At 32.1% G+C, this 24,369-nt stretch overlaps 1 protein-coding gene across 1 annotated transcript in view; it reads right to left on the bottom strand.

Moving 5' to 3' along the window:
• Window positions 1-4,545: 4,545 nt before the first annotated feature.
• Window positions 4,546-24,369, bottom strand: part of LOC137918837 (gamma-aminobutyric acid receptor subunit beta-like) — an 87,331-nt gene continuing 67,507 nt past the window's right edge. The window contains exons 2-10 of the mRNA XM_068761762.1: window positions 12,369-12,469; window positions 10,576-10,643; window positions 8,922-9,148; window positions 6,558-6,640; window positions 6,028-6,165; window positions 5,570-5,854; window positions 5,168-5,349; window positions 4,924-5,079; window positions 4,546-4,719 (exon numbers count right to left, since the gene is read on the bottom strand). Of these exons, the coding sequence (XP_068617863.1) occupies window positions 4,555-4,719; window positions 4,924-5,079; window positions 5,168-5,349; window positions 5,570-5,854; window positions 6,028-6,165; window positions 6,558-6,640; window positions 8,922-9,148; window positions 10,576-10,643; window positions 12,369-12,469 (1,405 nt within the window). The 3' untranslated portion in view covers window positions 4,546-4,554. The remainder of the gene's footprint in view (window positions 4,720-4,923; window positions 5,080-5,167; window positions 5,350-5,569; window positions 5,855-6,027; window positions 6,166-6,557; window positions 6,641-8,921; window positions 9,149-10,575; window positions 10,644-12,368; window positions 12,470-24,369) is intronic.

The following is a 24,369-nucleotide window of genomic DNA, read 5'->3' as shown; positions in this document are numbered from 1 at the left end:
TACCAGTTATAAAATATTAAAATATAACACGTGAACAAACTATAATTATAAATCTAATGTTGAACTAATTTATAATCTTTCACTATATACATTGATAATATAAACGCAGTCATAACATACATTGACTTACAAGAAATTTTATAACATAGATACAATTTAAACCATTCAGTGCGAATTCAATTAGTGAAAATATAAAATTATTTAAAGCATACCGAATTATATAACTTACAAAATATTTAACAATTATATTATAAACCTAATAAAATTAATATTATTAAGAATTTATTCTCAACCAGCCAATACGTAGGATTTGGCACTATATTGGGTAAAATTCTACCGCGGAAAACATTTTTATCATATCTTAAATAATTTTCAAAAATATCCCATCGATAACGTAATCCGTTTAAAAAAAAAACATTTAATATTTCAAGTTATGAATATATATTAGCGCAAGTGCTTGAAATAAAAGTGATTTATTATAAAATGACGTATTTAATTAATGTTCAAACTACACTACCGGTTCTGTATGTAACTTTTAATATAAATGTGTATGTAAGTGACGTAATAGATGTTGCATTTATATTTATGAACGACTAATTTTACAATTCTAACGCGATTTATATATGTATGTATATGTATATATATATATATTGTTATTTCCGTCCGTATTATATCAGTCATTACGACGATTTATTTATATATATAATTTTTTTAATTATAATTTTATAACGATATATAATGAAGTGAATTTAGAATATATACGGTACTTAAATTTTTATATTTTATACCTATATTAGGTTCGCTACTTTATCTTTACTTCACAATATAATTTTTTTAAACACTAGGTTTTTTTATTATTTATTTAAACGTGATTTAGAATTTGGTTTCGCCGACGTGGTTTTAGGGCGGAAAGCGTAAAAGTGTGACGCGGGAATTCTTTTCATATCTCTTTGAAAACCGCATCTCATTGTGACCCACCCATACCAACGTTGGCTTCGCTAAGCTATATTTTTTACTAACTAGGTGCAGTATAATACGAATTCATTTCTTACATCAAATACTTTCCACACGAAGTACAATTGATAACGGAAAAATATGAATATCTCGACAAATTCAACACTTTTATACATGTAATTAAAACAAAAACTTAACACGGGTTCTTTTTTTTTAACAATCGTTTCCAACGTCAATTATTCAATGATCGAATTCATGTTACCGGGGACTCCCCTACTGCCGACATTATTGAGTTACGTAAAACTTTTCGGCCCCTGATGTATCAAAAATCAATTCTGTCTGCGTCTATACTTACTCTACTCTTTCTACTTTGTGCAAAACTTATATGTGTAACTAATTTAACATGCTGTGTTACTTCCCGTAAGTTATTTCAAACAGTATTGACATTAACACAGCCATTTTTGTACAAAATTTACTTCAGTCCGGCCCACACGATTAGGCAAACATTTCTGTCAAAACGGAACGATTGTATTGAACCAGATAATCGCTCAAGTGTCTGTATATTATTAGTGAATGCGTACAATTAATGCCTAACGCGCCAAACCAATAGGTTGCTGTTACAAATTCCATTTCTATTATTTTACTACCATATTATAAACTGTGAAATTATTATTTGTGTGTAAATTTTACAACATAAAATTAATCTTTCTAACACTCGCTCCGACACTCGAACATTGTATTTACGAAATAAATATCGACGCATCTCGCGAATAATCTTTCAATATATTTAAGAAGTTTTCCGTTTTGTATTTCAACAATAATAACTGTTATAATAAACACTGAATACATTACACATAAAGGAAATATAACCTATAATAGACCGAATTTAAACAACTTGACCGCAACACTCAACCGAAACAATGTATTATCTAAAAAAAATTACGCATCTTGCGAATGATATTTTAAATTATTATTTTTAAGAAATTTTCCCTTTTATATGTTTTAACAATAATAAATGATACAATAAATACAGAATGCATTACAGATAAAATAAACAAAAATAGAACAATTTAATTAAATAACTTAATTGAATTATGTATCATTACCATCTCAGACGCAAGACGTTAACAGCTGGACCCAGGCCTGTTCCATAAATTTCCACTTGGAGACTACTCATGAAGATAATCCTAAGCTATGTTTACCAGAAATAGGCCCTAGCGGTCTGGACTTCGGTATATCGTCGGCCCACTTCGACTTGCTAGCCCGCTGCGCTATATCGGTTGTTTAAGTTCATGTACTTGGTTTTTCTTTTCCTTTCCTCTGTATGGATCCTCTGTTAGAGACTATGATCGAAGTGAGAGATCATTAATGTGCAAGTATAACATACATAAAGTACTGGACTAATAAGAGATAACATATTTAGTATTTTATAATAAAATGCTCTGTTCCGACCGGTATAATGTCCGAGTGTGTTAATGTGGATATATTCGGCATTTTTGCATCTATATCTTGTTTGTCAATTTGGAAGGTAAAATTACGTTCATCTACTAGTGCACGGTTGTCGAATATATACTTTGATATAAACAATTGTCAATTTGAATTATGTATTGGCGTTCGAATTTTAAAAATATATTTTTTTTAAATTTTACGTCAAAAAAATTTTGGTTGTCATATTATTCGCAAGAGCGTCGATATTATGAAAAGAATAGGAATAAAAAAAAGTATTATTTTTAAACTACTGACAGCAGACGAATATGGGCCTGTTTTTAATGTAGCCCCGATTTTAAATCACTACTATAGATGTGTCTAAATCACAGAAAAATCTATTGAAATAATTAAAGTTTAATATTTCACAGGTACATGTTGATCCAGGTAAAGTTTTATCTACAGGATAATATAAATAATAATATCTTTATATATAACCTCTCTACTCCTTACAATTCCTAAATCATTGTTTTCACGTCTTATTATATTTTCAATAACAATCGTTTATATATCATTGAGCAAAGTCAGAGAAATAAATAAAAGCAATTGTCTTCTGCGATTCATAAAATTTAACGAAGGTTTATTGAATTCACAATCATATTTAAATTAATTATTATTTTGATTATTCGTCCATCCATTTCTTCAATTGTTCATTAATATATTAAGTATTACGTATTCTTATCAAATGTATTTTAAATGAAATATGCATCTGTTAATGATAATACATCTAAAATGTCATAACTCAATTTACTCTATACCATTTCTATCATTTCCATTTAATACAGTTTAATAATTATCAATTATTATTGTAATTTATTAAGTTTTAATGATACTAAATATCATATTGTACAATAGAAATCGGTAATTTGAAACCGATTTTAATAAGTCCATATCAAAAATATGAAAATAATGTGTGACGAAACGAAAGCAGACAGACGTGTTTCTAACTAGAAAAGAGGTCGAATTACATTGAAATAAAATCACTATTTTCGGCATAAAAAGGACTGTTTGACCCTCTCGTGGCATAAACACAGGTACAATATAAACATGGATAATTCTGATGTTAAAAATCACTTTATCTAGATATGAATTGAGTATTTACTATTTTAATCGATACTAAATATGTATGTATTCTTATGGAATATATGACAGCAAAACTTCATATATATTAACACATCTTAACGTCAATAGATATATGCAGTTGAAATTTTTTCTTTTTTTATTCATTTAATAGACATAGAAAATGTGTGGGTGCAGACATTACGTTGAAGTGATTGTTGAAGTGTATATTTGAGGAATTATTGTATATATTTATTATACTTTAACTAGGGAATGTATTTGAACACTATACATATATACATTACGCATCGTGGGTTTTATTTTCTCACACAGAAATGCATGGAGTCGTCAAATGATATATTCTAAATGGAAATTCAATTACATTCACATTCAACCAGAGTAATCACAAATTTGATAGAACTAACATTTTAAACGCTTATATATTACTGTTACTGAATTATAAGTATAATAATTAATGTTTGAATAACCACTCTATAGATTTACTTCTGAATAATTGATTAATAAACCTTCCTAAACACGTAAATAATATAAGTTCAACTAACTCTATTTTTTTATCATCTTAACAATATAGAAAGGAATAATACTTGACTAGGTTTCTAAATATATGAATATGTAAAGTACAATACAGTTTTATTTTCATTATAGTAATTATTCTAATTAAGTCTTTCATTTAATTAAATAATAAACAACTTATCGAAGTTACATACAGATAATATTTTTGCGAATTAAAATCTGTGAAATCTTTTATAACAATCGTGCACACTACAAAGAAACATTTAATTTAAAAGTATATAAATAATTGTAGGAATAACACCTATTTATAACATTGTGTGTGTTTTTGCGTTAAATTTTTTTTTAATATTTTTTTATCACACAAAAAATTATTCAATTTTAACTCTGGTACTACACGAAAAAGGAGATACATCGCGTCACTAATACATCATTTAAAAAGCGGTTTCATCTAATAAAGATAATGACGGTAAATCTAAAAAACTCGTCGTCGATTGAAGCCATTAGGTTCGCCATTGGTTGCGTTTAGTTTTCCTCGCCAAGTAACACCAGGTCGTCAGCTACCACGTCGGACACGTGAAGGTATATTATCCAATACATGAGATTGAAACACACGAAGCAAACCGGGAAGACAATGCGGGAGTATTTGTCTATGTCAGATGGTGTGGTGCCCAACAGCTTATTGATGCCCTGAAATACGAATACATCTTCACTTCTACAATTAATATCAAATAACAACGCGTCAAATGGTTTACCGCATAATTCGCTAGACGCAGTTAATCTAACCATCGCATTGCGGTAAAGCAAGGTCGCTCCGCAAATCGCGTGGTATTTTCAACCATTATCTGAATATTATACATTCGCTTAGAGGCAGTTAATCTTTTGGATACGAACCTTCGACGCGTGCAGCAGATGCGGTGGTGGTACGGCTTCTTCCTCAGGTTGTGGGGGCACTGGAGCTGGTGGGGGTCCTCGTGCACCGTTTATTGTGTTCTCCAGGGATCCACCTTTCGAGTACGCCTTAGGGTCATGGACCTTGAACCGGACTTCCTGCGTATGAGGGTTATAAGACTAAATTTAAGGTAGATACACGTTCATATATAAATGAAATATTTAAACATTTCGGAAGTGTTCTCACCGAAGAGCGGCTTGGTGGTAAAGGCCGGGACAGGGTCGTGGTCCGTGGCGGTGGTAGAGGTTCCGAAGGTCCAGGCGGGCCGTCCATCTGCATTTTCTTCTCAGCAGCCATTTTCTGAACAGCGGTGAACCGTTGCTTCCTCATCTGTATCCGCTTGGCCATGTATCCGACGGTAGCGTACTCTGAAATGAAAAAGATTTACTTATTTAAAACGTCCACGAATTCTAAATCGCGAGCTTTGCTATAATCAATATTGATATCAATTTAACATAATTAACGTATTCAAAATAACACGCCACATACTAATATCATAGGTAAACATACAAGTAAATAAGCCAATATTAATATTCATAATGTAAAAGATATATAATGCATGATTTGCCCTTATACATCTATGGTTACCTAGTAGGCTCGCGAAGACCATGACGAAGCAGGTGCCGAGGTAGACGTCGATTGATTTCACGTACGAGATCTTGGGCAGAGCGGCGTTAGTGGACGACATGAGGGTGGTCATCGTCAACACGGTTGTAACTCCAAGTGACACCCGAGCCGGTGTAGCGTTTCGGTTCAGCCAGAAAGACACCCACGATATGATCACAATCAAACCGGATGGAATGTAAATTTGAATCAGATAGTACCCCATGGAACGCACGAACTGTATCTCGCAAGCCAAACGCGAATAGTTTCCTGTAAACGAATTATATGATATTAAAAAGTTTTCCGAGTTCGTTGACCGTAAAATCGCTAAGTTGACTTGGCGATAAACTAGCGGATTGCATGCAAATTCAAGCGAGCGCTCGTAAAAATGACGTAAGCTCATTTAATTAAAGCAACGTATGAACAGCGCCGGTGCTTGATACCTGTTGTCAGTGAGATCTCCATGGCACGTTGCCGATGACCAAGCACCTTGAACTGCGGCAGCGACACCTCGCTGGAGACGCCCACAGAGTTGGGACCCTCGTTCCACTTATATCGGATGTCCCGCATGGTGTAGCCGACTGTACCATGCAGAGATATGGAACGATCAAAAAAGCACCCATCGCACTGGGTTTTTTTTCTTTAATAATATTCGTAATCGTGAATGTACAGATAAAACTACGATGTGTTATATATGATAGCGTTGCGTAAGACCAATCATTATGAAAGCGTTTCAATTTGTTCTCGAAGTTTCTCTACGAAAAACAAAAGCAGACTGGAGCTCACGCAACCCGATGAGTATGGTATGTATATTCAATATGTGATATAAATCAATTGTTAACGTTATTCCATCAAGCAATTACTAGATATATTAGAAAATTAAATACGAAGTAAACTCTTTAACTAAAATAAGCGAAATTACGTAATTTATTTACATAGATCTCTCCTTAGATTTTATAACTAAACAACTCACAACTCTCGATTTCGATGTTGCATAGTTGGCGATCCATTGGAAAATATTGCAAATCCATAGGGCAGGAGGCGGTTATGGTCAATCTGAAAACGATACGACATACTTTTAAATGTTCATCTTTAATCTAATAAGCGCTATTGTTTTTAATTTTGACCAGTACACTTTTATGACTAATTTCTCAAAAAGTTTTCGTATAAAATATATTATTAAACACTTTATCTATGATTATACTATGCTATTAAAAAAGTTTTATGTTATCAAATAATTTTAGTAATAATGAGAATATGTTTCGTATATTTGACAGGTCATTATTATACTATATTGATGTTATTAAGCAGTGGTGAAACAGAATGAATTGAAATTGGAATTACAAAATAAACGTTATTATCAATTCAAATGAAAATACAAAGTACAACATAATTGTTTTTCCCTTCTAAATTATGTAATTGTGTAATAAAACTTTAAATTAGTTTGATAATAATGTATAACATTTGTCCTATCTGTTCGTGAATAAAATTCTGTATACGTGTAAAAGTTTCGTTGATATAAAATCACTTGTTTCCACTGAATAAAACTCCATTCCGGTCAATCCCGGTTACAGTTTTAAAAAGCATCCTAGCTTAACTTCAGGTATAAACTTTCGAACCAACTAGCTTCGCGATGAAATTGATTCAGCAACTTTCGCTGCATTCAAAATTCAAATAGCTCTATCTGGGAATGTCTTTTTATTTTTTTTATTTATACCGACAAATATATTTTCTTCTTCTTTATAATAAGTGACCGTCATTGTTTTACATCCCGAGGATGTATGTTGTCTTGTGTTTATATACGAATGTATATTGGGGGTACAGGAAAGTAATATCGCGTTCTTAATTTAAATTCACACGACTACATTTTTAACAAGTTTTTATTTCTAATCAACGATATATTCACCTTCGTTATCAACAACCTTTTGCCGTCTATTAAACAAATTTTCAATGCCGTAGTGGTAAAAATCAATTATTTTTTCTGTAAAATATGTCGTCAGAAACAACATTACTTATCGGGCCTCCTAATATTATTCTCAAGCCTTCTTATATATAGTGATAATAAAAAAATGATCACTACAATATGATGATTAAAAATCCCTATGATCAGTAATTGTAACGACCCTAATTTTTTACCACAGCGCTAATTACTTTTGATATTTAGTGTATGTATTCAATGCCGGAGCGGTAACAAATCAATCATTTTTTCTGTAAAATATGTCGAACGAAACGACATTACGTTTCGGTTTTCCTAATACAATATAATAATTAAACATATTGACTATTTGTTTTGTATCGAATATTGCTGGCTTTAATGATCCGGATTGAAGAACAATGACCGGTGAGCGCAGAGTAGGACATCAACTCATAAGGTGAACAGACGATTTTGTTGAGGTATTCGAAAGAAGCACCTGCACGGCATATGCCCAACAGTAAACGTTGCAGTGGCGTACCTAGGGGGGGGGGGGTCCGAACCGGGCGGCACTTACCTTGTGGCGGCATTTTTTATATTTACTTATAGTTGTAAAAAGCAACTTATTTATTTCATTTTTTTTTTTCTTGAATAATAAACTAAAATTCTGTTCCCAACATTGTAATTTTGTTAAGAATTTTTTTTTACAATGACTCAATTAAGACTACAAAATCTTGCAATATTGTCAATAGAACAAGAAATTACAAATAATATAAATTTTGAGAGCATTATACACGATTATTCTAGTATGAAAGCTAGAAGAGTAGATATTATATAAATATGTTTACGCGTGCATACAAATATGTCTAAAAAAATTACTCTGTGTATTAATTAATATTGATTAAATAACTTAATAATTTATTTATGTGTATTAATTTATAAAAACCACTATTTGATTGACTTATAATAGAAAGGGCGGCAAACTGGAGATCGCCCCGGGCGGCAAAAGTTCTTGGTACGCCACTGAAACGTTGTGTAACATTATGATGATGATGGTGAAAAACACTGTTCACCTCATCGTCTGATCATTTAATAGTTTTAATTTTGATAATGTATATATACTAAAAAGATCTTTTACATTCGGCAACTTATTGAACTCCAAAGTATTTTAGACTATCAACAAAAAAAAACATGATTTATTTTCAACGGTATTACACTGTTTTGTTTATTTTAAATGCGACGATAAGTCAACAACATATTAACATAGATATATACAGACAGCCAGTTTAAGGTTCTTGATTGCTCTACCCGCATCCAGTGATTTCTTAAGTATTGTTGATCACTAGTGGGGGACTAACTTATGCCGCGTCTATTTACTATGTTTTTTTACTTAACGAATATTGTAATAAAACCAAAGGCGGTTACCTTATGCTTCGAGTAATCGATCCAGAATGATGGATACGTATAAACTCATTGCTTGTAGTAGCAATGTGAAAATACGACTGTTTTTCATTCACGAAGAATGTATCCGGCACCCATATGTTCCTGATGAACTCCGATCCGACGGAAAGAGTTTCCACGCCTGGTCTTTTCTTATACGCTAGTCTAGGGTCTGTCCAGAATTGTCTAAAGTAGAAGTCCAAGGTGAAGTCCTAAAAAAAATATAAATTTATGTAGAAAAATTTATTATTCAATCACCTCTACTATCACATTAAAGTTTTAGACAACATTAAACTTTTTTTTATAGAAAATAAATAAATTATTTATCTGTGTCGTTCTATATGTCATTGATTTAAATATATTTTTAATTATAATTTAAAATAAGAACGTTCAAAATAATGGTTTAAAATAAATTACAACATAAAATATACAACGTCACAGATAATAATTTTGAACATAAACATATGAGAAGCAGAAAGCGACTCTCATGGTATCACAACGTGTTATATAGCAATTTATCTATTCCTATAGTCCGGTCACGTCTTGAAGTGACTTTAAATGTCCCCTTGATTTGGTTTCCACTAGGGGTCATGCACCCTGGTCTCTATAACAGTACGTTGGAACCGGTATCAAGGGTTTGACGGCTTCAGTTCGTAAAAACACATCTCGATCCAAATTTACCCCATACGTATTTTTCTCGCGACCAAAAATAAAAGTTACGTTTATATTTTTCGTTAATTTTTTCACCGTTAGGCTTGTACTCGTTAGAGGATTTTCCGAAAAATCTAACCAAACCGACAGAGTTTAAACAAACGGAGTGAACTCAAAAGGAAATTTAGAAGTTTCCACGACCAAATGGAACTTTTTGGACAACGGTACAAACATTTAAAACATTCATAGCGAGACTACTTAAAAAAAAAAACAAACGAGAAAGAAAAAAAGGTAAGGCGAATGGCAATTTTAGAGTGTTATGCGCCAATCTGAGACACAATAGTAAGATCCACAGTCACAACAAATACCTACTCAAAAACATAAAAAGCTCAAAACAAAAGAACAACAATGGAGCAAATTTACGACAGTGTCTTGCTTGGAGGGATGCTTATTAGCAAGGTACATTTTATTATGTAGTTATTTATTTTTAGACAAACCCGGAGGAGTGCACCTCAGCAGCCAATTAAATATTAAGGCACGTGCGCCGTTGGCACACGTGTAATTATAAATTTTTAAAGAGAGTACAAGGCTGATGGTGCGCTGCCCGGGTGGTCTGCTCCATAACGCCGGCATGCTCGCAGCCTCGTGTCTGGGGCTGCTCGGTCGCGGCGGCGGCGGGGCCGGAGCGACCGAGTCAAGCGTGAGCTGACTGTGGCGAGTACCATGAGCACTTCGGAGACGGAGCTGATAGAGAGCACATACATGGTGACGCCCACCTCCACTGGCGGACCTGCAATCAAGCCCAATCGTGAGTCGCGCGCGCCTCGTGCGCCGTGAAAACCAAACCAGAGGACGGTGACGTGGTGCCGGAGCGCCCTCGATCGAGGACCCTACGAGGCGCTCGGTCGCTCGATCGAGGGTAGCTAGCCTAATCTCCTCTTCAACTCGCACTAACCGACCATCTACGTAAAACAAGTCACTCAAATACCATTTTAACTTCAGATAAGGAGCTGATGGACAGCACGTACATGGTGACTCCCACGTCCACCGGCGGTCCTGAAACGTTACAGCCGTTATATTTCATAAAACTGTCCCGGCATCACTGCATGCCATTCCAACCAATCTTCTGATTATAAAAAAGGTCAACCCATGCATAATTATCAAATTTATTCGTAGATTAACCTGTTCGGTGCGAGCTTAAGCATTTAAAATATCTATCGCATTAACATGCAAACAGTTTAACATCGAGATCTCTTTCGCTGCAGCCTCTATCGTTGCTCGGATGCAGGATTTCATTCAATTTATTATCTCGACGGCTCACCTAATTTATGCATTGAATTCAAATACAATCTTTCGTTCAACGGATACACTGACATTAACGTAATACCATCTCAAAGAAATCATATTGGAAATGTTTGTTCAGTTTGACTTCCCTATTTTATTTGTTGCATATTTTTGATCATTTTTAAAAGTGCTGCTAATTTATTTCTTATAACTAATACATTTATAATGTTACCAAATTTTTAATTTAACAAATAATCGCAAAAACATTTCTTAACAGTAAACCTAATTAAAATATATAGATATTAAAAGTAATTTTATTTGGACATAAATAAACTAACAAAAATTTTATTATTAATAATAGAATTTATCTCTTTTCAAAGGTATAGATAGACTTAGAGAGTAAAAGAACGAAGTTCCAAACGATCGTCTGTCCACAGAAGAAACTGCAGTTATCATTTAGTACTGGAAAATATTAATGGAATCTCAATAATGGAGTCACCTGATTGATAGAATCAGAAAGAGATAATATCGACAATGAGGAGAAGATTGAGGAAGATACAGATTTGTGTAGTTGTAACTGGTATAATAGAAATAAAGTCAGAATTACTCTATTTTATGGTAAAAGATGAAAATAAATACTGTATATTGACTTCTTAATGGAAAAGAAGGAAGAATCAAGTCTTACATCGAATAGAACGATTCCTGGATGGAAATACTCCAATAGTCGAAGCGAAAAAAGGAATTGTGTTCAAAATTAGTAAATATATTTTATAAGAACCACATGTCATTGTTAAATAAAAAAGTGTAACTCATTAAATAAATAATTTATATTAGATTTTAACATAAACTTGATAATATAGGTAAGTAGGTAAATCTCATTCCTGTGCTGTATCTCATTTGAATTAATTTACTCAAAATTATAATTAAAGTGCGAGAGAGATATTTAATTCATACGTAATAAATAGTTCATGCATTTCCAAATACATCACCGAGAAAACGTAATGCGTATTGTTTTGTAATGTAACATAAAATTTTATAATTAATTATTTAAACTTTTACATACCTGTGCAGATTTTTTTCATAAATATCTCATTTTTCACGCTGGTGTGTTGTTTTTATAGCTATTTATAATACATAAAGGATTTCCACCTATAAACTCATCATAATATCTCCGAAACCATAAACTTCAGAGATTTGAAATTTGGTTCAAATATTTTATTTGTTAGTGAAAGACGAGCTAAGAACGAATTTAATAAAATTCTATCCGCATTATTGAAGAAGCGATCATTAAAAAATGCATATTTTCAAAACTATAGCTCTAAAACTTGGTCATAATATTTTTTGTCGTGTTAAAAATATACCAAGAATTGATTTCATTAAATTATACAAAAGGCAGCAAGGGTCACGCAAAGCGAGCGAGGGAGAGTTATTTAATTTCATTCGGTGAAAAGGTTATTTATTTAGAAAATAAATTATTACTTTACGTATTCAGCTTACCTCCATAGTTGGGCCTCACTCTTTTGTCGTAGCTCACGCTTAGAGAATCCAAAATCGCTGATATGTTGACATCTCCGAACATCCCACCTCCGCCGGCACCACTAAAATAAAAGACAGCATATTAATATCTTAATGATTTGTGTTGTTCATAGTTTAACTTGCGCTTGTAGATCGCAAAGTTCATTTCCTGGCAGACTCTTCATTTTTATACACTGACAATGGTGTATAAGAATTCTCAATAGAGTCAAACTAAAAAATCGTATGATTGATAAATGTTATAAATATATGTTTGTTTATTTATTCATAAATACAAATTACTTTTCCACTTAAAGTGATCAACTTTGTAGGTCAATAGGAGGAATTCAAAAGTGAAAAAGTATATATACCTTTAAAAAAAGTTTAGTTCTCTAATATCGATCCTTCAATTAAAAGTTACAATATATACAAACTCAGTCTAGATTTAGCGTTGATTATTTTCGTAAAAAAACTCGACTTGACTTAACTCAATTAAACTTGACTTGACTTAACAATAACTTATTTTATAATGGGACACTGTAATTGATATTAGTTCCATATTAATTTCACAGTAAAGAGATGTACTTGCTATTTATAACTTAAAAGCTAAAGATTGTGTTTCAATAAATTGGTGTTCTAATGGTTGCTGTGCTATATATTTTAATAATTTGTTATTTATGTGCCATAATTAAAAGCTGTATATGACAAATAGTAAAAGACACGACAAATACAAGAAATAATAATAATCTCGTAACTTCTCAATTTACTCGGTAATAAATTAACAAATACTTAATGGTTCTATATATATATATATATATATATATATATATATATATATATAGGCACACACACACACACACATATATATATATATATATATATATACAGTCCGCATATATATGATACGTAAACGTATTTTTAAACCTCTATAAAAAAAAAAAATATATATATATATATGTGTGTGTGTGTGTGTGTGTGTGTGTGTGTGTGTGTGTGTGTGTGTGTGTGTGTGTGTGTGTGTGTGTGTGTGTGTGTGTGTGTAATAAAGTTCCACGAGATATCTTAGATCTTCCTTTTTTTATTAATATATTAACGATTATTTTGTTGATCGAAATGTGTGAAACTTGTATAGTTGAGTAATTTGCATGATTAATATTATAATGTGTACTTTAGAAATTGTTGAATTCCGTTCAAAAGAGCAATTGTGTTTCTGGTTCTTCTCAACAGATCAACGTTAGGAACCAGTGGTGCCTTACTACTTATAATGTTAAAATAATCGATGATCCGATAGCGCATATAAATACCTACTTGAATAAGATACTTTACATATATTTTTTAATTTTAGAACAATTAATTTCACGGCTGGATTATAACTTAAGATACGTTACATTGTAATATGGTACAATATTACTTTTAAAAATCTCTGTTGAATTTTCTCAGGCATTACATAAAATATGTAGGTAATTTAGATAAATTTTGTAACTGGAATTTATTTCTATTCATTTATTTTTTTACGACGAAATGTTTCGAAATATAATCTATTGTTTGTAAAAGGAATAATAGTAAGAGATGGTATTAACATTTTTTTTGCAATTATTATTTTTATTTTTCTCGAGTCCTACCGTAAATATAAAATTCAGAGTTTAGTGCTTATAAAGTCATTTCGTTAAACACTTATAAACACTGTGATCAAAGAGTAAGATGTATTCGTTAATAAAATGTTAATTATTTATTTATTTTTCCAAATCAATTTCACTCTCCCTTCAGATTAATCTCAGTCCGATAAAATGGACTTCTTTCAGTCCCGTAACAGTTGGAATAGTCTTTTTTAGATACAGCCTTAAAGACCTTATTTGGTTCTGTGTTTATTTCCTAAATTAATTCAATACGACGTCCCCGTATTGGCCTTTTATGTTTGCTGAAATGTCATAAGTCGCACGGAGCCAGATCCTATGAATATAATACTTGCGAAACAACATGAGAAGAGTTTTTGACGCTTATTTTTAAAAAATTTGCGATTTTGGCACCCATCGTGCGTTGGTGCGTTTGATATACAAAACATCGTTTATAATGGTTTAAGCAGAGATAAATGATATTCCAACTTTTGAAAAACATACACTTTGCGAATGCTATAAACAGTCTAACCCAGTGATTCCCAAAGTGGCCTTTATCGACCCCTAGGGGTCTATGACAACCTGCAAGGGATCTACGTCAGCAAAAAAATTTGGGGGTCCATGAAATGAAAATGGGGGTCCACGATAGTGGATCTCAACACAAATACTGGTAGTACCTATTTACTTACATCATACTATCTTATAATATCAAAACATTTACATTATTAATAAAAGTACCTATGAAGTAAAAAAATAATTATATATTTATAAAATTGTGTAAGTTTAAGAATGTTGATATTCACTTTGTGGTTTGTTACGTATATTATACATAACAGATACAAAATTTTATTTTGAGTAGTTTTCATTTAAATTCAATTAATAAATGTTTAAATTAACGTGTGTTTTTACTTTAAGTTTTTAACACTAAACTTCACTACAGTTAGAAATTTACCGGAAATCAATATCAAGTAAGTAGGGGGTCTACGCAACACGGCAAAACATGACAAGGGGTCTACGACACAAAAAAGTTTGGGGAACTCTGGTCTAACCCATTAAAAAAAGACATTTCTGCCTTACTTTTTGATTACCTAGTACATTAAGGAAAATAAGACAATAAAAAATATAACAAGTCTAGTGAAGCTACCATTCATAAAACATACAAATATAAATAGTAAACAATTACAGTATATAAAATTAAATTAAAATTATTATAAGTGAACAGTAAAAGTAATTTCATGTGTCTGAGAAATTGAATATAAATTTTAAACTAAAGATTTATAATAAATATTTTAGTACTAAACTAAAAAAAGAATATATGTTTATATAGAAAAGGATATAATTAAAATTTGTAGTCTCTCGTCACCAATTTAAACTTTATACTAGTAGATGTAGCTGTAAAAGCGTTAAAAGTGTGAAATGTATAGCTGTTAAATTAACTAAAGGCATTAAAGTGTTTCCCAAATAACCAATAACACTTCACAATAACCAAGAGCACAATTAACAATTAAATTATAACACTTAATTAAGTTGGTGTCGGTAATCAATCGATTCGATCGGCCAAAAATATTCGCCCTTCCAAATTTAAAATTACTGTTCACGAAATAAGATAACAAGGAAAATGTCGAACAGTTATTGCCTGAGTTATCGTATCCGGAACGTAATTATATCAGCGGAGTTAGCTTCGGTAAAAGCAAGAATGTGCTTTGTGAGTGCTTTTGTTTATTTTTTAACAGAATCGAAATAATGAGAGTCAATTCGATAAATGTTGCAGTAGAAAATTTTCGGAAATATTTTATAGATGCGATTTTAAAATGTCCTGCTTTTGTTATATGTAAAGCTACACATCTTTCTCGTTTATTCCATGTGCATATCTGTTTTCTATATATATACTAGCTGATCCCGCAAACGTTGTTTTGCAAAAAAAAAAAAAAAAAATTTTAATTAACAAATGTAAGATAAGGGTTGATCGTAGAGGGGTGAAAATTTAGGTTTGTATGTATTTTTGTATATACATAATAAAATAAAAACCAAAAAAATTGTCTAAAAAATTAAAAATAAAATTTAGGGGTGGACCACCCTTATCACTTAGGGATATGGAAAATAGATAGTAGCCGATTCTCAGACATACTGAATACGCATGTAAAATTTGGTAAAAATCGGTCAAGCCGTTTCGGAGGAGTTCAAGTTCGAACACCGTGACACGAGAATTTTATATATTAAATTTGAATCAATGAATCTCTTTCTTTATCAACTTTTTTCATTTTTTACTCTTTATAGGCGTATTATTTAACATCTGTCTCGTTTCGAAAGCTATTCGATATTGTCTTGAAGACTCCTAAGTTATAATTGAATGTAAACAATGACACTGGTACGCGATAAAAATAGTAAAATGCTGTTGTGAATCCGTGCGTCTTGTTGTTCGATGTAAGAAAGGAGATGGTGGTATTATTTGATGTTAATTCATCAAAATGTAGTCTGTAGAATATCGATAAGCTGGCAACTCTTCGTCAATGCTCCAAGCTCTGAAGCTTAACGCTGTTGTTACCAAAAAGCTTTCTCATCTCTGTATCGAGACCAAATATTCCTTAATCTATCGCACACGTGGCTATAGTATTTTACACATGACTTGTGCAACATCCAATTTTTTTCCCACTCACTCTTGGTAATTCTCTATTTCTGTCTCAATTTAAACTATTATTCTTTTTCATGAGCAGTTTTTGTTAACCATTCTATGTTTCTTTCTCTTTCATTATTATTTCCCTGTACCGAATTATCATTTCTTTATTATGTTTTTCTAGCTATCTTTTTATTTATCTTGCTCATAAATCAACGTGAAACTGCAAACAAGTGACGTTACTAATTATATAAAAAAAATATATTAAATAATCTCTATGATATTGTTTCTATTACTATAATTTCGAATTTATTCTTTTCTCATTTCAAGTTTACTTTTTTCTATCTAGTTTGCCCCTACATGTTCTATCGTAGACCACGACTTGACGTTGATTTATGGGACATCATGTCAAACCACTATTATCCGATTCCCACTTTCTTTCTAGCTCTCCCTATTTCTTTTTCTTTTTATTCTTACGCGATTAACTTAAAATATCTTATTGTTTGATCTCTAGATTGTAATTTTAATAACTTTTTTTTTAATTATACAACGAGTTACACGAGCCAGTTGACGGGACGTGTATTACACTCTTAGGTAGATAATTGACGTAATCAAGGTCACAGGAACTCGCTGACGATGCACAAAACCGGTAAATGTGATATTGGGGTAGGGTTCTGTGGTACAGTGTGTGGTGCAGTGACGTCTATCAACTGACATTAATGAAAACTACAATATATATTTCACCAAAAAAAAGTTAATTACTGATACAATTTGAATTTAGAACTACATTATAAATAGAATGACTAAAAGCTTAATTGCGTCTAAAACGCTCAATTAACCATTTGGAAATTGAACGCACATTAGCCGAATTCGGCAAAGGGTCAAATGCAATTTTAACGATTCGATTCCCGCAAAACACCTCGATACTAACACCAATTAACCGTTTGCTTCATACCAGTAAGTCTGGCACTAATCATTTACAAACCAAAAGCTATTATCCCAAATAGCTATTAACCAATTATGCTGTTTTTATTGTTTTAATTAATTAAGAAATAAATAACTTTTTCTCGATTAATTATTAAGTAATCGATTCATGATGTTCACTGCTAGACCTAGTACAACCTCATAGATTTCTTATAGGTTTATAATCACCTACATCCAGCGTCTTTCGAGGACCTTAACAAAGCCTTAAGGCTTCTGCGATCATCTTTTCTCTTCTCTATCTGCCGTACCCACTGTCAATAGCATATTAAATAAAAATAAATTTATTTTAGCGTTATAAAAAAATCGCAAATAATTTTTGAAGGACTAGTTTCTTTTTAAACTACTGTTTAACACAACTTTATTAAGTTAAATAAGTAATTTAAAAGTAAGTATAAAAAAGTAAGTAAGACCTGTGATCGAGGCGATCGTTGGGGAGGCCTACGCCATGCCGTGAGCGTCTATTGAGGTCATTGATTTATTTAAAGGCTTGCATCTTAATGAAAATGTTATAAATTTAAAAATTATGTGGGCCTTTTACTAATTTCAGAATTGCATAGAAAATAATAATGGCAAAGTTGTGGCATGTGTGAAAGAGATAAATAGATGTTCACCTTTTATTACACATTTCGTTCGTAACTTTTTGCACTAAAGTAACATATTAAAGAAAACTAAATATTCTTAATATAAACTCGAAAAATAAAATTGGGAACTAATTAGTTAAATGTAAAAGGTTTTCTAACAAATTTTATGAAATAACAAAAAATTTTAGTGACAAGGAAAGATGATATGCAAACAACCACTTGAATTTTAAATCTGTTTGCCGAGACTGTATGTTCTACTTTTAAATTTAAGCCCTTTTCAATAATAAGATAGAAAGTTTGGACTCTTACAGTATTTCAACTCAATTAGACCCGGTGAAAAGTGATTTAAAAATTAATCTCTAATTTAAGTTAGCATTAAGTTTCGCAGAGATATGAGGAAGTCTCGATGGGATAGGAAAACTTTAATTCTAAGCTTTTCATAACAGAAACTTTGACACTTCATGCAGATAGTTTGTGGTTATCAATTTTCATCAGTCTGTAAAAATATCGCACGAGTTAAACCTTTTCATTTATAATCTGCTAACTGAACTAATCTGCTACTTTTAACACGTTCATTGCGGCTTGAGGTCGATTCAGCCTCATGGTAGACTTTGCACTGGTGCGGCGCGTAAAACTCGTGTTTTCATTCTAGTGCGGCGGCTGTTTACACTCAACCGTATGAGGTATGACAAAGACAAATATAGCTTTCTTTATGTCTGCGAAGCATTGACTCAATATTGTACAAAAATATTGATGAACATGAGGCAGAAAAGGCCTCAACCGCACTACTAGGAAGTTCAGATTGAGGCTGATTCGACCTCAGCCGCACCAGCTGAAAGTTCTTCAAAATTGGGCCCGCAGTGAACGTGTTAAGATTGATGCAGTCGACTTTAGAATTGAAGTTAAATTATTCATATAGTAGCGAAAAATCATTAATATTTCGTAGTTATATTTGGCAGTGCGATTGTAGGTAGCAGGTTCAATTCCCGGAGTACAATCTTATGTAATTCATATTTTGCACCTCAATTATATAGGATTGCCATTGCTCACAAAACGTTTACACAGTATGGGCAGATACGTCCTTTGCATACTGACTGACTATTATAATATACACCCCCATAGAGGCCTATGTCTTGCAGGCGTTTATGAGCTGGAACGATGTTTAACACGTTCACTGCGGGCCCAATTTTGAAGAACTTTCAGCTGGTGCGGCTGAGGTCGAATCAGCCTCAAGCTGAACTTCCTAGTAGTGCGGTTGAGGCCTTTTCTGCCTCATGTTTCAATCATTTTTTTTACAATATTGAGTCAATGCTTCGCAGACATAAAGAAAGCTATGTTTGTCTTTGTCATACCTCATACGGTTGAGTGTAAACAGCCGCCGCACTAGAGAGAAAACACGAGTTTTACGCGCCGCGCTAGTGCAAAGTCTACCATGAGGTTGAATCGACCTCAAGCCGCAGTGAACGTGTTAAGTGTCCAAAATAAGTCACTACCACTGCCTGTATAATTATAAAATTCATATTGATATTGATTTAATTATGAAATTTCATGAATAACTAGTACGCCTTGTATTAGAGAATATTTTACGCCTCGCTATCAGTAAATGAAAACATGGCGGAATATGATAAATTCTTGTCGTGAACGAATGAGATATACAGGGTGATTTGTTATGGTGTTAGTTTTAAAAGGAATAAACAAACTTATAAACCTATTTTTAATTGTCTATTCCTAATTATTTATCGTGTATATGACTTACATCTACATTTTATTTTTGTTAAACACTTAATGTATTGTAATATGACTATTTTAACTTCTGTGTAACTTAATAGGAAGTAAAGTTCAAAAAGTTATATGACGTTATAGAAACATGTTTAAGTTTAAGATAATAACTATATACTAATTATTCTTCTTTTATTAAATAGAATTCACAGTTTACTGTTAATGACCATCTTTAAACAGACTGGCCATGCATAAGATTAAGAGTGTCTTTTTAATTTTAAAATACATGTTACTATTTTTGAATGTTTCGGTAAATGCCATTTAGCCATTTATGTGCTCCTTGCCTCGACAGTCATAGTAATTTAAGTTTTAAGCCTCTAGCATTACAATAGAAAAAAAATTACATTATTATATTAAATTTGATTTCATTGCAATACTGTATACGTGATATTATTATAAATTCCTTGTAAGCCTTTTTCAGGTTTTCCTTGACGTCGCATTTGTGACAGGTGTTTTAATCTGTGGTTTATTTGAGTAAAGAAATGCGTCGTTTTTACTATTTCCTTTGCCCTTATTTTATTTTCTCTATTTATGTGAACCTTCTTCGTGACTCGACGAAAATGTGAAGAAAATAATAGATTGAATGATTTGGCAACTCCATCTCGAATTTTGCATATCAACACATTCAAACGACACACATATGTATGTATATATATATATATATATATATATATATATATATATATATGTAGAGTGTTTTCGGAGTTTCGCTGCAAGAACGATTCAGTAATCTGAAGATCATCATCTGGGACCATCAATTCGTAGTGAGCTGTTAGAGCTTTAGTTGCGATTCGAACCAGTACACCCGACATAGGATCCTAAGACATATTCAAGGTTGTGAGAACTCGCTAGATGCAAATATCGAAGACCCGTCATTGCGGCAGTCTTTCGTAGAGGCCTTGCTGTGGACGTCCATCAGCTGAAATAACAATATTTATATTTTTTCTTGGTTACGTCATAATTTAAATACGATTTCATTTATCTTTTTTATAACTTTACTAACATTCAGGATTAAGTTATAATAAATACAATTTCCAGTACAGCTTGCATTTGCGACATCGATAAACAAGTTGTAGAGGCAGTCGATTAGTGTTTGTAACATCGTTCTTAAAAACACATGTTTTTCATGTGGCCAATGTTAAATACTGTTTATATTATAATTAACCTAACAAGTATGGTAGTGACTATCAAAATTTAAATGTCCAAATTCAAAATCAGCGTTCGATTTTAAATTAAGAACTTGCAATAATAAAAGGCAGTAATGATTTCATTTTTAAAAATTACTTTTTCCACCAGAAGCTTCAAGAACTCAATGAGGTACTCCTTGTCTTGGTTTCAGGAGTACTAAACCACACTAGAAATATTTCGTGATTTTTAAAAAATAGTTTAAGCATAATGCTCGAGAAGAAATTTCAGGCGTGTTTTTAAATATCTATAATCGTTTAAAAATTACAATTTAGAATATTATTAAAGAAAAGAAAATAGAAGCAGCTGTAAAATACTAAATTTTACTACGAGTATAAATGTAGATGAGGGAAGAAAGGTGATTTTTTAAAGGAGATCAAAAAGGAATGTATTTATTTTAACCCGAAACTGTACCGAGAGGAAAAAAATACACCTTTAGTGTAGTTTAAAGGTATGTTCTTGAAGATATATAGTACAAGATGATGGTATAATTTTACATTTATAAATATTTTTTTCATTTCTTGTATATAGCTTATATATTTGTCAAGGCGTGAAAGGTATTTTTATATTATTTTCTGAAATGAAGTTTATTGTGGTCTAACCTTTATAATAACACTAATCATATTGTTCATTTTAGTTCCCGGTATTTCTGTAATTAGTAGCCTTTCCAACAGAACGCTAAAGCGTTGGTCACGCAAGCTTATAATTTAAAAAAACTAAACTTAATTCAAAATTCGTTCCAAAGTTTTATTCTTTTTCAGTATGAGTTCAAAGAGAATGGAAGACAAAAGTGATGGGTCCTTTCTCATCAGAAGCGCTTTCCGAGCAATATTGGCCGAATTTCAAAAGAGGACTACCGGATGGACTATAAAATGTAGGCTCGAATACAAAGGGAATTCGAATTTCCTGTGCGAGTGCTACGAAGTTACGTAGCATTGGCCAAATATTTTACTAAGTACGGTATTAAATATAATTTTTAAAAAGATTACAAAATAAAATACAGTGTCAGTTTATCATAGACTCCTTGTAGCTTTAAACATATCTATCCTGTTTTTCTTTTCACGATTCATTTAGGATCGTTTAAACACAAGTGATACAAAATACCGCAATGTTTGAAAACGGAGGTCTTTGACCAACGTGTGTGGATCCTAGACATGGTCTCTTACGACAGACCTCATAAAAAGTCTCAACTAAGAATAGGACCAATATTTAGCCACTTCCGCACATGGCTAAATATTGGTCCTTTTCATACTTAGGAAAAAAGTCTCAACGTTTACCAGAGAGCAATGAGGAATGTTATTCTCGTAGTTTCGGTGCGAGATCAAATCAGAAATGATAATATACGCAGACGAACCAAGATCATCGACGTAGCTTAAAGAATTGCTGTCTTAAGTGGCAGTATATCACTCTTGCAACCGATGGCCATTGGATCGAAAGGTATGCCCCCCCCCCCCAAAGTGGACCGATGACGTAGTTAAGTTCGGGTGAAGTCGCTTAATGCTGGCAGCGCAGATCTTTGAGGGATAATTAAAGAACAATAAAAAGTGATAAAATTGTGATATAGGATTGTGGAGTAAATTAAAAAATTAAAATAGCTGTACAAATTGTTAATCTAATAAAAAAACACTAATACAAAACTGAACATATCAAAAATTGTCATGTAGTATTTATGAGAGAAGTTAAAGGAAGAAGGAAGAGAGAAAGTGTGTGGAGGAATAATTACGAAAAGGAAGAGAAGAGTTTGTGATGAATAAAAGGTGATAGACAAGAAAATAAATATATTACGTGAAAAATTACTTTTACTGGAATCAGGCGTTACGTTGCGGAAGTCCATCGTAAGTAAGAAAAGAACCAATATTTAGCCACTTCCGCACATGCAGTGGTAGTCGTGCAATAAAGTGCACCGCCACCCCGCTGATAAATGAGTGTGCGGCAAACAAAGCGAATTACACAACTGCCACCTTTAAATCACTCAACACGTGTTTCACCACTCCACGGGGCATCTTCAGGAGTTATGTTAAACCGATTAGTGCCAAACACAGTCTCCGTGTTTGGTGCTTTGGTACTGCATGTGTGGAAGTGGCTAAATATTGGTTCTTTTCTTACTTAATAATTACTTTTGTTCAAAAAAGTCCCTATGATTCATGACAGGGGAATGATCGAGACATGAATGAGGGATGTCTAAAAATGAAAGCCATATTAAAAAAAGAGTTGTTATACCTTTTTCAAAACAGCTTGAATTATACGTGACTAAATGCAGTATCTATTGCTATTTGAATTGTTAACGATTTCGCAAAAACCACTCGTTATTCAAGTACTACCTTTACTTAGGTATTTTAGATCAGATTAGCCCTTTACCCTGGAGTCTCAAGACCCGTCTCCAATGTTTAAAACCGCTACCGTGTGATCTAATTATAGTCCACCTTTATATACGCTAACATCCGACGTTATTAAGTAGACCGCATCTCGAAAGTTCTAAAGAGATAAGAGGTTAGCCGAAATTTACACATGATACAGGGTGATTGGTTACAGGTGTAAAAGGCTTAAACAGGTGAATATATAGCTCATATTCTGTCAATTAACACACGTAGCGCCCTATTCAAAAAAGCATTTTCAAAAATTTTGTTTACTACATATTAAAATAATTTATTTTTTGATATAACAGAAAGAAATAATCACTTTTAAATTGTTTACACTTATAAATATTCATACTGTTTAATATTTGATATTCAAATAATTACAAGTATTTTAATACATATTGTTCGTAATAAAAACTGCTTAGCTGTTTTCTTTATAATGGCCTTGCTATGGGGACCCCTCGTATCTCTATCTATTGTGAGACTAGAACTTTGTTTTATTTAATAATTTTTTCATGTACGTGCTCTTCTATCATTCCTCCTATGATCTTTCATTCCTTTATTTTCTTTTAACAATTCTTTTTTCTTTTTCTTTCATATCCATTTTTTCCTTTTCTTCGATACCATTTTCTGTTTTCCTCATACCTAAACTAATACAATTTCTTTGTTTTCATTCTATATCACATTTTTGATCTATTTTTATATGAATTATTTTTTTTATTTATTTATTTAATTGCCTATTTTTACACGTTTATTTACAATTTTTGATTTTAGATCAACCCTTATTTCTTTTTATCACGTTTTCCGCGATTGTTCTGCACATTTTTGGGAATGTTGGTTTTGCTTCCTTGTCGTTGATCAGCGAGGCCGTAG

This window comes from Battus philenor, unplaced genomic scaffold (assembly GCF_028537555.1).
Source record: "Battus philenor isolate CCGP_79_NKW_IND1 unplaced genomic scaffold, ilBatPhil1.0.hap1 SCAF_1, whole genome shotgun sequence".
NCBI lineage: Eukaryota > Metazoa > Arthropoda > Insecta > Lepidoptera > Papilionidae > Battus > Battus philenor.
The sequence above is the reverse complement of the archived record's forward strand: the minus strand, read 5'-3'. Positions and strand labels throughout refer to the sequence as shown.